Source organism: Mustela putorius, unplaced genomic scaffold, assembly GCF_011764305.1.
Source record: "Mustela putorius furo isolate JIRA1106 unplaced genomic scaffold, ASM1176430v1.1 tig00537227_pilon_pilon_pilon, whole genome shotgun sequence".
Taxonomy (NCBI): domain Eukaryota; kingdom Metazoa; phylum Chordata; class Mammalia; order Carnivora; family Mustelidae; genus Mustela; species Mustela putorius.
The window spans coordinates 45,202,407-45,217,565 of NW_025422368.1; the positions used below are offsets into that span (position 1 = coordinate 45,202,407).

General features: G+C 39.5%; 1 protein-coding gene across 1 annotated transcript in view; it reads right to left on the reverse strand.

Moving 5' to 3' along the window:
* The window catches only part of TSPAN8 (tetraspanin 8), a 31,087-nt gene extending 18,562 nt beyond the window's left edge, over positions 1-12,525 (reverse strand). The window contains exon 1 of the mRNA XM_004752435.3: positions 12,107-12,525. Within this exon, the coding sequence (XP_004752492.1) occupies positions 12,107-12,166 (60 nt within the window). The 5' untranslated portion in view covers positions 12,167-12,525. The remainder of the gene's footprint in view (positions 1-12,106) is intronic.
* Between the last annotated feature and the right edge of the window lie 2,634 nt (positions 12,526-15,159).

A 15,159-nucleotide genomic window follows, 5' to 3' on the forward strand; every position in this document is an offset into this window, starting at 1 on the left:
AACAAGGGTTTACACTTTTTGTACCCAAATAAACTCTTTTAAAAATAAGCTGTTTTAGGTTGTAAAACTTACCCAGAGAGGAGGAACAATGAGCAACAGTACTTAAACTCTTAAATGCATTTAATGACTTTCCCAGATTATTTCATTTGGACCAAAGCCAACACATAAAATGTGAAACACATTTTACTTTTGTGTAAGGAAAACCCTTGTCTTTCAGGGTTTGATTTTGTTTTATTTCATTTCATATATATATATATATATATATATATGTTATAGCATCAAAAAAAAAATCAAAGCTCTATCATTAAAGAGAGATGTTGAGAGCGAGTTTGGTAACATAGCAAACATAGCAGCGCTTGCAAGATTTTCTAGACTGTTCTGGTCGTGGGGTGCTCTGACAGAGAAATTCCCGAGTCTTCTGAAGCTCGCTGACCTTGTCCTACCGTTGCTGTTGTACATGGTTGAGCCGTAGGCCAGCAAACCCAGAACAACCGGTTCACTTTCAGTGGCTTCTCATTAAGTCTACTCTGAATGTGGAGTCAAAGGCTTTCTTAAGGAATAGGGAGTACCATTGGCAGCTGAAAAATCGGAGAATATCCATGTTGTCTAAAAGATCTCAAGATAGTCATCTGGGTCCAAACCCTTCCTTTCAGATCAAGGAGCTAGAACCCCAAGAAATAACAGTTCTGTCATGAAAATCCAGCCCCACTCCTAACCCAATCTGCCCCTCCACATGCTTTAACTCTTACCAAATAATGAAGGCAATGGAAAACCAAAGCTCCTTCTCAAATCGCCAAATAACCTGCACAATTTAATTATCTTACAGTCATACATTGGCATACACCATAAAATTCAAACCACTGAAAAGACAGCTTTAGAGCCTGACAACCCTGTCCCCCCCCCTTTCCACTAAATCCTAATTTCACTTGCAGATGGAGATAAATGCTCATTTTAGTAGTTCTGTGTTAATAAATAAGTCTGTAAGGATTTATGTCGAATGATAATGAGACCCCCTGAGATTTTCAGTAATTTACAGCAGTTAGATTTTTGTTTGTTGTTTAATTTGTTCACTGATATTTTCTTTCTTTTTCTTCTCAAGTAGATTTACAATGATTATCTTAGTAGTTGCTCTGGCTTTTAGCTTTAACTGAACATAGCATTAATTATCCAACTTTAACTGAACATAGCATTAATTATTATGATTATTATCCTTATCTGATATTAATTTATGAGACTACCAGTGAGAAAACCGTAGGAACTCCTAGAGACTAAGACTTTGGTTTTTCAAACCCTTAACTTTTGTTTTTCTCTGTGTGGCTCTAGTTTACTTTTTAAATCCTTTTACATATCAACTCATTGAGAAGTCAATGAAATCAACCATATTTTCCCTTCAAATTATAACCTTTAGTCTTCTCAACCACCAAGTGTTATCTGCAACACTAACTTTATTTTTTTTTTGAAAGATTTTATTTATTTATTTGACAGAGAGATTACAAGTAGGCAGAGAGGCAGGCAGAGAGAGAGAGGAGGAATCAGGCTCCCTGCTGAGCAGAGAGCCCGATGTGGGACTCGATCCCAGGACCCTGAGATCATAACCCACTGAGCCACCCAGGCGCCCAACACTAACTTTAAAAGGAGTATGAAAACCACAAGATAGGGACGCCTGGTGGCTCAGTAGTTAAGTGTCTGCCTTCTGCTCAGGTCATGATCCCAGAGCCCTGGTATTGAGCCCTGCATCCGGTTCCTGGCCCAGCAGGAAGCCTGCTTCTCCCTCTCCCACTCCCCCTGCTTGTGTTTCTTCTCTTGCTGTGTCTCTCTCTGCCAAATAAATAAATAAAATCTTAAAAAAAAAAACCAAAACAAACAAAAAAAAACCCCACTACAAGACACCCTTACACACCTATTGAAATGGCCAAAACCTAAAACTCTGACAATCCCAAATGCTGACAGGGATGTGGAGCAACAGAACTCTCAACCAATGCTGATAGAAATGCAATACAGTACAGTCACCTTCGAAGACAGTTTGGCAGTTACAAAACCCAACATACTCTTATCCTATCATCCAGCAATCATGCTCCTTGGTATCTCTCTATATTTATGTCCACACAAAACCTGCACAAGGATATTTATAGCAGCTTTATTCACACTAGCTAAAACTTGGAAGGAGCCAAGATGTTCTCCAGTAGGGGAATAAATGGCTAAATAAAGTGGTATATTGAGACAAGGGAATGTTATTCAGCACTAAAAAAAAAAAAAAAAAAAGAGCTATCACTCCATGCAAAAACATGGAAGAAACTTAAATGCATATTACTAAGTAGAAGAAGCTAATCTGAAAAGGCTACATACTGTAGGATTCCAACTATATGACACTCTGGAAGAGGCAAAATTATGGATTAGTTTTAGATCTTAAAAGATCGGGGGTTGCCAAAGGGGATACAGCATGAATAGATAGAGCACAGATGATTTTTAAGGCGGTGATAATACTCTACAATTATAGATACATGTCAATGTCATTATACATGTGTCCAAACCCATGGAATATACAAAACCAAGAGTGAGACCTAATGAAAACTATGGTCTTTGGGTGATTATGATATGTCAGTAGAGGTTCATCAATTGTAACACGTGTACTACTTTAGTGAGTGATACTGAAAACAAGGTAGGCTATGCATGTGTGGGGGTAAGGTGTATGGGAAAGGTCTGTCCCATCTTTTCAATAGAATTGTACACCTAAAACTGCTCTTTAAAAAAAATTCAATTTATTTTTAAATTATTTTAAATAATTAAAAATTAATTTTTAAAAAGAAAAATAAAGAGGGGCACCTGGTGGCTGAGTCAGTGAAGCATCTGACTCTTGATTTCAGTTCAGGTCATGATCTCAAGGTCATGAGATCAAACCCCACATCAGGTTCCACACTGAGTATGGAGCATGCTTAAGATTCTCTCTCTTTCCCCTTCTGCTTCTCCCTACCCCACTCGCATGCTCTCTCTTTCTTTCTAAGAAAGAAAGCAAGAAAGAGAGAGAGAGAAGGGAAGAGAAAAAAAGAAAGAGAGAAAAAGAAAGAATATCCAATTATTTCAGAAGTCAAGAATATTTTGCCCAATTTCAATTTCTACAATTAGCTAAATTTTCTTAGAAATTTTGAAATTGGATACATAGTCATTTCCAACCCTATCTATCTTTTCTTCTAGCTTAATCTTAAAAACAAAAGAAACACATGTTTAGAACATGCCAGTCTCATCTTATTGAAAAAACTTACATATAAAAATCAGTCTAAATAATATAAAATTATTAAATTTTATACTGACTTTAAAAGTAAATTTATTTTCTATCAAGAATAATAATTCTAGAGTCATGGTTGGTATTAACCTATTTTATCCCAATTGTTACAAGACTAGCTATCATAATGGTTCTCTGAGCCCTTTTCCAATTTGGCTTTGGGTCTTTGTCCCACAGCCTTCTTATACTATCTAAATAATCAAGAGTATAAATTAAGATATAAGTACCTAGCTCTGTCCCACTTTCTGTTGAGCAGGTTGTAAAAGGAAATGTAAATGGACATGCAGAACTGGCCAGGCCTACTGCCCCTAAACCCCAAAGGTTTCTCCTTGAAGGTAGGACTGAAAGCCTATAACCAGAGACTCACATGCAATAATAGTGCAATTAATGCAATTTCGTTTTGGTTATCACTCAGCTCCTATAAGACATCTTTCATTTTGGTTATCACTCAGCTCCTATAAGACATCTTTCTTTTTATGGAATTAGGATGCAGTTGGTCTGAGCCAACATTCTAAGAAATTAGGTAATAATTTTGATGTTTGCTTAGGAGCATGCTATGGACCGGACTATATCCCTCCTAAATTTACGTGTTAAAGCCCTACCCTGCAGTCTGATTGTATTTTGAGATAGGGCTTTTAGGAGGTAATTAAGGTTAAATGAGATCATCAGGGTGGCATGCTAATCCAGGATGACTGGTGACCAAGATGATTGGTGACAGAGGAAGAGATCTCTTTGTCTCTTTCTCCCTCTCTATGCACCAGCAAAAACCGTGTGAGGAGGACAGGTCAAGAAGGCAGTCACCCGCATGCCAGAAAGAGAGCCTCACCAGGACCAAAATGGACTGGCGCCTTCATCTTGGACTTCCAGCTTCCAGAACTATGAGAAAATAAATTTCTGTCGTTTAATCCATCCAGCCCATGGTACTCTGGTACGGCAGCCCAAGCAGACTAAAACAGGGCACAAGCTGAAAACTACAAAGTGCCAGGAAGAAAAAGGGAGGCACCACCTAGAGCAAAGATAAATGATACAGAACCAGCTGATTTGTCCTCTTCTTGGATACGGCGCCCGCCAGTCATTCCTACTCCTTCCCTCTCAATTCTACCTTTTGATTTATCAGAGTGTATTTAAGGGGCATTAAAAATGGAAGAAAGTGCACAGCGCTCTGTTAGCGGAAAGTATGGATCATGAGCTCTATCATTATTGGCCCAGAATGGACACATTTTCGGTAAGCTTAAGGGAAAGCTTCCTATGCTGCTCCTGAAAGGCTATAAAAGAATAAGAAAATATCCAAATGGATAATCTGGATGACTCCAAGATCTATTTTCATGGTAATCCAAAGACACCTCCGGCCATGAATGCAAGAGGCAAGGATTCCAAGAGCCCTAATATTTTAGGACAGAACTGCTTTTGTTGATTTTCAACTTTCTTTTTTTTTTTTAATAAAGATTTATTTAAAAGCCTAGTTCCATGGCATTGTGGTTAAGATGATGCAGAGTGTGCCATTGTTGCCTGTGAGAATTTTTTTAAAATGTGAGATTATCTTTCTTTTCCCATTTACTGTATCCTCTTCTTCAGGAATACGAATTGTTCCGGTTGTCCATTCTCTCGTCTACCTTCTTCCACCTCATTTATCTCTTTCTGATTTTCCTCCAAGAGGGTTTCTCAGTTTGGGATTCTCTCTCACCATTTCCATTTAATGTTTCCGGAGTGGATTTTAACTCTATCATTGGGTTTCTGGTTTACATGAGGTACTTCTTTAGTTTATTCTATGCTTTTCCCGTTGACCTTTTCTGCTCTCGTGGCCTCCTTTTCTGCTCTCGTGGCCTCCATCGTCTGTTTCATAGGGAGTTGTTTTCTGCCATTGCTCTGTGGATGCCAATTCCCAGGTCCTTTCTCCATGATGCTGGAGTGTTTCTTTCAGGGATGTGTGCTTGTCCTCTAAGGTTTCAGAGTTTCCTGTCACCTGTTCAGCAGTCTTTATTAGGACCTAAGCTGGATTTTTCCCTTATTCATTTTTGAATAAGATGAGACCCATTCTGATGTATTATTCAGTGAGAGTAGGCTTTGCACTTTGCCTTACTCTAGCGACATGGCTGACGGTAATTCTCAGACCTCCTGTTGGAGGAGAACTTGCTGGGCCTTCTCTTTCCAGGCATGGCCTAATGCAGCTCTGACTTACGGACCGTGCCTCCTCTCGCTCACACACTATCTGCTTTTCTGATGCTCTACACCAATGGAGTTACTTAAAAACTTCCATTGTCAGCAGGCTCTGCCCTCATGGTTTTTCAGGCTCTAGTGACTGATTATTTGTTGTATCAAGGACTGGCAAGCACATAGCAAAGTGTCTCTAGAGTTGCCTTCATGTGTCTCTTCTGAACCCAGTAAATAAGCCAAATGCCCAGTACAACTGCTGAAAATTCTGATTTTAAGGAGCTCTAACTTTAGGAGAAATAAATCAAATTTAGGAGGATGAAATCAACACTTCTTTGTGACATAAATAGGGTCTGGGTGAACACACTTCAGGTTATCTTTGCTGCACTAAAGCATAAAATCACTAAAATGTACATAACTTCACAAATAGGTAAAGAGAGCTGGATGTTCAGGATTTTATGAGCTTAAGGTTACGAGTTAATGTTTCTGAATCATAAAACGGATGCAAATTCAGGGACCACCTGGGTGGCTCAGTCGGTTCAGCATCTGACTTCAGCTAAGATCATGGTTTCAGGGTACTGGAATCAAATCCCGAAACGGGCTCCTTGCTCAGCAGAGAGCCTGCTTCTCCCTCTCCCTTTGCCCACCCCCCTACTCATGCTCTCTTAAAAAAAAAAAAAAAAATGATGCAAATTCAGGAATGTTTTTATCACTTTGCATCAAAAGCACAACCTGCAGAACTGTACATACATTTGCAGGGCCTGGGGCAAGGACACCAAGAACAAGCAGTCCACAGCCCACAGGTCTCTATATTAAGAAGTTATCATTCATGGTAATAAACATATATAAAATGTTTCCGATCATCCAACCTTGACAAATGTGCCCACTTAATCACCTGGAGGACAAGATATGATTTTGAATTCTCTGACTCCTCGGAGTCTGCTATCAGCAGAGGGTGGCCTGGGGAGAAGTGCCCTGCCCCTGGCCCCCACTCCAGGCTCTGTCCTTGAACTCCAAGGGACAAAACAGGAATGACTGTAGATGCATCAGCCTGTAAGCCAGCCCTGTTCCAACCTGCTCCCATTCCAGCAAACAGCGCCCCACACCATGAAGAAGGGTCTAGACCCTTCTAAGGGACCCTAGAAACAGGTTTGGAGCCATTTGGGCAGAGAAAATGGGGGTCTCAGGCCCCCAGCTTGGAGGCCAGGCTCAGGGTGGGTCAATAACTCCTTGTCCCATGAGGCCAGAGGAGGGCCAAGTAGGGCTAAAATCATATTTCAGTTTTTAAAGCCAATTATGTATAAAATATTACCATGCCAGACTCTAATACTTTTAAATTAAAAAGTAGTATGATGGGTGGCATTGGGGGAAATTGCATTAATTGCACTATTATTGCATGTGAGTCCCTGGTTATAGGCTCTCAGAAAGTATCTTATTTAATCTTCACAATTAACTCTCCTGGATAAAATTATTGTCTTCATTTTACAAACACAGAGACTGGGGCACAGAAAAGTCAAGGAAAGTGTTCCTGTCCACAGAACAATATGAAGCGAAGTCAGGATTTGAATCTCAAGCCTATCTGCTTGCAAAATTTGCTTTCCTTCTTTCCATTCCCCTCATCTGTGCTAGAAGATTTTTCTGCCTCCATCATATTTCTTGCCATCTTATTTCTGCCTCTGTTTCAGAATCCAGCACTGGAACTGATTTCTTACTACACAGCATAGTTGCATATTTTTGTCTTACAAAAATGTCCATACAATGTTGGTGGAAATATCTGCTTCTGAAACATTTCTTAAACATTGGTGGAAATGTCTGCTTCTTAAACATTTCTTTAACGTTCTTCTGAGTTTTTTTCTATGCCTTAACTCATTTAACCTTCCCAACAACTCTAGCTCCAGTTTTAAAGCTGAGGAACTCTAAAGCACACAGAGATCAACACATTTCCCCAAGGTCACATGGCTAGCGATGAAAGAGCGGAGGTTCAGTCTGGCCTCTCAACCCCTGGGCTTGGCTGCCTCTTGTCAGGGTTACAGTTCCACACGACTGCAGAGTGGCAGGAAACCACTGCATTTACCAAGTTCACACATTCCAGCCATAGTTCTGTCTTTAACCTGGGAGAGTTCATCAACTGACAGAATGAAATATCATCAGGCCTGATTGTTTTTTCAGCTTCCTCCATCTCAGTTATCTCTGTCTTGACTCTCTTTTTTGCTGCAGGCCCAGCCAGCCAGGAGACCCAGGCACCACAAAAAATACAAGGAGAAACATCAAAATTCTGGTTCCTGGACTCCCTCCAAGTTCTGACTTCCTTCTGCTCTCTTCCGATGGCTTCAGGTCCCAGCATCCTGCATTTGTTGATACCTTTGGCTCTTACAACCTGGCCCCTCCTTCTCACCTTACCTCAGTTGGGATGGGGCATGTGACCTCACTCCACTTTCCTTCTGCAGGGCTGGCCTCTCCATAGCTCCCTTTGCGGACCTCCTGGAGGTTCCACTGCGTCCCTGGGCGAAGGCTCCGTGTCCTGTGCTTACCCAGAACAACTACTATACCCCAGCATCTACACTACTCCCCAGACTGACGTATTTGAGAAGACCATAAGGAAATTTGGGCGGCTCATTTGTTCTGACACAAGACTTGGAGAAATAGATTTTGTACCTGGAATTTTTCCATTCTCTCCACTTCCCTGTGACTTGCATCCAACACTAGCATCAGTGATTGAGAATGATTTCCACTTTTACATGTTTTTCTTCAATTGCTAATTCTGACAATTGGAAATTGCCCCATATTTACGTGACCTATCTCAAGTTCTCTCCCAAAAGAAACTGGTATGTTTAGGTTACATGACCATATGCATATCTCAGAGATATTTCAACATCTGGCCCTATTTTGCAAAGGCTTAGTTTTGCAAGCTACACAAGCTACACCAGAAGGAATGCATTTGAACACATAAGGCCATGGATATCTATGAGAAAACCACATCAGTGGGACTGTTAAACTTGTTGTTTAAGTAAACATTAGGAATGTGACAAATTGCTAATTTCCTATGAAGGTTCATAAAATTCCAATGGAGAACGCTGGGTTGGGGATAGATGGGGGAGTAGAAAAATAGCAGTGGTTCCCTAACCTCAGGGACTCCTGCTATCTAATTTTGAATGAAAATGTTGATATCACCTGTTGGCTGAGAAGTTATCACTGGCCTTTATCTCCATTCCTCTTACTTGAAGACTCCTTTTCGAGATGTGTCCTATAGAGATTGTAGGTCACACCGATATGCGATATGCGGAAGGAAAGAACAAGGCCTTTTACCCGAGGGAAGTTAGAAATATCTAACTGAAATCTAATGCATTGGAAAGACTTTGTCTTCATTACCAGAAAAACAAGAGATAATGAGGACCATAAAATAATCAGAGAATTCGGGGAAAGCAGTGACAATATCTGGGTACAACACAGTAGAGATCTCTAATCTTAAATATATAATCCTGAACCTGTAACATGCCCCTTGCCTAATCACTCTTTGTCATTTCAGCTTACTTAAAATCCAGATTTCAAATTCCTGAGTAGCTCTTTAATGGAACACGGATCTCCAATGTATTCACATTCTTTGTGAATGCACTTTATAATGCTGTTTTTATACAATATAGATATATTTTAATGATTTCATAATTTGAAGACTTCTACTAGTTTAGGTACTTTAGAAGATCTTATTAAAATAAGAGGCATGTATTTATTGACATATTCATATTTTGGCTTGTTTAAATGGCCCATATACATTTTGTGCCTTAGAAAGACAAGGTTTGCAGTTTTTTAAAAATAAATCTCAGGACTTCTTGAAGAAAAAGATGATTCCAGGTCTAGGGCAAGAACTAGGGAAATAAGTCTGGAACACCTTGTCATACCAATGGGAAAGAAGTTACGCTAAGATCGTGTCAAAAGGACTGAGGAGCTAACTTGAAGACGCTCCCCAATGGCCAAAGATAAAAGAGTTACAGAAATGCTTGCTAATTACTGTTGCATGATACCAGGAAATTAACTCGTAATTTCGAAACTGGTTAAGTAAAGAGTAAGAAGCATTTATGCTGCCTTTTTTCTTTTTTTAATAAAAACTGGGTACTACTGGTAACCAGTCAATAAATGCTGGGTTTCTCTATATTGAAAGTATTCCCGCCCATACATGAGGTGATGGATACAGAAAATCACCAATTTGGAACTCTTAATGGACTGTTTCTTAGGTTCTTGAGCATCAAGTGGCAACCAGAATCACAAAAAGCGACCCAGTCAGACAGTATGTCTGTATGGCCAATGAAAGGACTCAATATCACTTTGAAAGTAGTTGTGTTCCCCTGCCCCCCGCCCCCCAAATAACCACCTGAACCCCTTCAAGGGGAAAAATTCAATCACTAGATTAGAGATAATACAGAGGACATGGGGACATGATAAACTAGACCACAGGTATGCAAATAGCAAACTCCAGACTGTGGGAAGTGTGGAAAGACCGACAACACACATCAATGCATAAAATTTCAAGGGGGGGGGCAGGGGGAGAGATAAAGATGGAAATGAAATTGACATATAGGATATATCAGCCAATGGCAAAGTGTGAACCTTATTTAGATTCTGAAACATCCCTAGATGGATATTCGATAATTAAGAAATTCTTGTTAAGTTTTTAGTGTGATAATGACATGGTGGTTATGTTTTTCCTTCTTTCTTTTTTTTTTTTTTTTAAAGAATTACTTCTCTTTTAGAGATATATACCAAAATGTTTACAGATGAAATGATGTATCTGGGATTTGCTTCAAATTCATACAGGGTGAAGAAAGTGAATCAGAGCACACACACAGAATTGCCTTGATGTCCTCACTGGTGGGGCTCGATGATGGGGTTGATCACCTCTTTCTATTCTGTGCATGTTCAAAATTCTTCATAACAAAAAGCTACAAACAAAACCAAAGTTCATAGACATCCCTTTGTTTATATTCTACTCTCAAGGTTTAACCAGTTTTAAATATTTTAAGGGAAGAAATTTATCAGGACTAACTTTAAAAAACTGGCATATATTCATGATCTAGACTTAATACTTGTAAAAACCAGTCTGTTTTTCTAGGGAAAAGAGGAAGTAAAGGGACAGATCGTCTTTATTTTATTTTATTTGTTTACGTTCTCATTTACTTCGCCAATATTTCATCTGTACTCATGAGGGTTGCTGACATTGAATGGAAAGTCATTCTGTACAAGACTGTATTCCTATAGTTGTTTAATTAGGTACATCATTGTTTTAACAGGACAGAAGTTTACCAACATATAGATACCAGCTGCCTGTTTACTAAAGGTAACCAGGTAAAAAACAAAACCAAAACTCTCTCCTGCCTATACTACATAAGCCATTTTCTTTTTAAGATTTTATTTACTTATTTGTCAGAGAGAGAGAGAGAGAGGACAAGCAGAAGGAGCAGCAGGCAGAGGGTTCAGCAGGCTCCCTGCTGAACAAGGAAGGAGTCCTATGCTGAACTCGATCCCATACTCTGGGATAATGACCAAAGCCCAGGGCAGACACTTAACCAACTAAGTCACCCAGGCATCCCACGAAGAAGCCATTTTTTAATTCTAGTATGCAGGGGCACCTGGGTGGCTCAGAGGGTTAAGCCTCTGCCTTTGGCTCAGGTCATGGTCTCAGGGTCCTGGGATCCAGCCCTGCATTGGGCTTTCTGCTTAGCAGGGAGCCTGCTTCCCCCCCTCTCTGTCTGCCTCTCTGCCTACTTGTGATCTGTGTCTGTCAAATAAATAAATAAAATCTTAAATCTAGTATGCAAAATAAATTCTTCATTTAAGGACATTGGACTATTTCTACTGATTCACTTCTGAACAATCTTTAATTATACCTACATTACTAAAAATGATGTCGATTGTCCAACATCCCAGCCTGCCTTTTACCTTTTGCGTTCCATATCTTATTTTTTCCATTTTCTAAGATTTAATGTGACTTATCAATTTATTTGCTGTCTTATGTCAACAGGCTTTCAAAAAAACCCCATAAGACCTGCTAAAATACCAACCCTGTTGATTAAGAGGCAGGGTGATGACACATGGAAATACTAACTTCTTTTTAACCAGTTTAACGAAGTTTAATTTTTCCATGATTAAATAATTGTATTATTTTCCTCTCAAGGTGTTTATGACCCACTGTTTCTTCTTTGGGTCTCTGAAAATGATCCCTTCCTCACATCCCTAATCGGACACCCCACCATTCACCTGTTTCAGACCCAGATGTAAAGATTAGGATTCAGGGGCTGGGCGCCGGTGGAATGAGACCAAATTTTTCCCACAAGATCCTCAAACCAGGGAGGCCTGCATGATATACAACTCAGAATCGTTGTCCTTTAATTAAGGGATTTTTTTTTTCCCTCTGTGATTGTTTTGCAACAATATCAAAACATTTATGAAATGTTTATCCTTACAGATCCTGAAGTCCACTTTTCTTGAGTCATTGGCTCATTTTCAATTACTGAAATAACCAAAGAAAGAACAAACAAAACCAAACAAGTAAATGGAAAATACATTTTCTTCCTCCTCTTATTTCTCTAGTGCAGAGTCTGTTCTCATTTATGATAAATTTGTATCAAGGTCCCCCTTTCTTGTCTAAAATTGATAATTTAAAAAAAAAAAAAAAAAACTTACCCAGAACAAGAAGTTGAAGATAAACATAGAATATTTTATACAGCCACTCACACCTGCCATGTCGGAAAACGATCAGGAATCCAGATGCCGTGAATGTAACTGTTCCTTGTAGGACTGTCCAGCGATATGCTCTGGAGTAATTTGCCTGCAGAGATTTCTGTGCCCACGGCTTCAGAGTAGAAATAGAAAGCAGAGGAGGAGTGGAGGGGAATAATCCAGTTATTAAAGTGGATAAAAAATTAACCCACACATTTAAATATCACAAGGACTATCACTAGGCGAGTATGTTCTTTTGCTTGTCATGGCTCCTGGGGCACCCAGCCAGGATATTTATGATCCTTTCTCAAAAAACCTGCCTCCTCTAAAGTAAACAGATATCAAGTTAAGGAGTGGCGCTGGATCCGAGTGAGAGTGGCACGGCGATACGAGGTTGTTGGATTTCAGAAACCACAACTTGACTTCCTGCCCTCTGTTTCTACTATAGGAAAGCAAGACTGTTTCACTCTGACATAAAGGGACATTGTGTCTCAACTCGTTTTTGCATTGCATTTTCTCGACAATGCAAGATTTCTCCTGGGGGCAATAGAATGCATTTGGAAATGTGCAAAATCTGAAGGCTTACCCCCCAGTCTCCTTTCATCCTGAACCCCAGAGTACTGGGAACAACCACGACATGCACCTGCCTTCCAAAGCTTCTAAACTCATTTCAAAACAAGTCGGGGAGCTGCTGTGAAGGCAGCACAGATACGGGAAGTGGGGAGGGAGAGACTGCCCTGCCTATGACAAGACCATTCAGCTTTTACCTTTATTTCTTTACAGTATAAAGAGGGGGAAAATGCTCAGGAGTCACTTTCTGACTGCCTCATTGTGTTCATTTTATAATAGGTGGCCATTTTGATAGTTCAGTTTATTGTTAAGGCTGAAGCACTTCCCTTCCCCTGGTAAGTTACATCCAGCAACAGCTCCTCCCCACGGAACTCAGTTTCTGGATTCCTGGTCCTCTTAGACAAAGAAATTCAAAATGAGAAGGTGGTCACAGTTCAGTGACCATAGATTGTACAATTTGTTTCTAGTGCTAATAGAAGGCAGCTGTGGCAGGTAAAAGGCAAAATTCTCTGACCTAATCAGGGAGGTGTGGACTGCTTTTGTATAAACAATTTGGGTCATGCTCGTTTCCACATCCTGCCTCTAAAAGGGAGTTCTTGTGTCCCTAAAGAAAAGAACCCTATACTTCAAAATGTTTTAGGACAAAATAATTCTTTAAAATCTTCGTTAAGTTCTATACAATAAGCTAGCATGGACCTGTAAGAAACTGGGTCAGTTAAAAGAAATCTTTTTCTACTTGTCACTGACATAGAAAGGTGCTCTTGAAAAATCCCGCTCCCTGAGTATAAACACAATGTATTTTTATTGTATTGGCATCAGTAATATTTAGTGTGAATGCCAAGTTCAGGATTAGTTCAAAAATAATGGCTTCATATTTAAATAATCGTGAAAATTGTTGGAGTCCTATGCTGTTTCCTCCAGAAAATGGAAATAATTTCACAAACTTCTACTGAGATATTAATGTGGATAGGATTATCAGATGCTGAAAGAAGAAACTGGTTTGGACTGAGTGAAAAACCAAAATGGATTTGAAGTCCTAGAAATGGTTATCAGCTAGAGGTAAAAATTAAAAAAACAAACAAAAAAAATCAACCCTATAGATAAAAATGCTGTTTTGTGGACAAGAATGTATTGAGTGCTTACCAAATTTCAGTTTAGAATACATTCTTAAAAAAATATAGTCTTTAATTAAATCACTAATGAACTCCGAAACACAAAAATCAATGGATGCATTTTATAGAGAAATTCCTTTTTGTAGAAGATTCCAACATTCAATTCAAAATCTAAATGAAACAGTTCATTCCTCTGAATTCCTATCCCAGTAAATTTTGTAATCACACAACATTTACCAAAGTTAATACTGTGGAGTCCCTTTGTATTCCTCTTTCTTTCTTGTCTGGTATCCAATCATTTCCCACAGTCCGCTGAGCTCCTAAATTTCCTTCAAATCTGGTTCCTCCATCTCTCCTTTAGCTACTGTCATTATTCAACCTATTACCCTCTCTCATTCCATAAGAACCTTAGTTTCCCTGTCAGTCTCTTCCCCCTCCGTCTGCCTTAGCACTCCAGAATTTTCTTTTTCATTCTGTAAATCTCTTCATAAATATTTATTGATTATGTGATTCCCCTGATTAAAAACCAATTAAAGGATGGCTTCCTGTCACCTACAGGATATGTTCCAGACTTCTTAGGATAGCTCTGATAGCACAGGGTAGGTAGGCATGCCTCTGCCCCCCTCTCAGAACTTTCTTCCATTCCTCTCTCCCTGGTAGCTTCTATCTATCCGGTAACCAGTATCCATATCCATGAAATTGAAATTGATTCACAGGACCAGAATATTTCTTGGGATTTTATGACTCTGTGTTGTGTCACCAAGTTCTGGGAACTACCAACATGTTACTCTTCACCTTTCTCAAAAGATCAATTGTCAAGTAAGGAAAAATAGTTTATTTCAGAACTTGTCAGAATCCTAAATTGTGGTACGCCTGGGTGGCTCAGTGGGTTAAAGCCTCTGCCTTCCGCTCAGGTCATGATCTCAGGGTCCTGGGATTGAGCCCCGAATAGGGCTCTCTGCTCAACAGGGAGCCTGCCTCTCCCTCTCTCTGTGCCTGCCTCTCCCTCTCTCTGTGCCTGCCTCTCTGCCTACTTGTGATTTCTGTCTGTCAAATAAATAAATAAAATCTTAAAAAAAAAAAAGAATCCTAAATTGCTGATATTCTAGCAGGTGACAAAATACATAGCAATTCCCAAATGAATGGGACCCCAGAAAGTATTTTTGAAAGGCATATCTTTGAACCAGTGTTACAGCACTTACTTATAGAAATGCTGATCTAGACGAACATCCACATTTTGCATATAAAAAAAAGTGAAGTCCAAGGAGATTCAATAGCCCAACTCCACAAAACTGGCTAAGGACGGAGCTCTTTAGCTCTAGACTAGAGATCTCA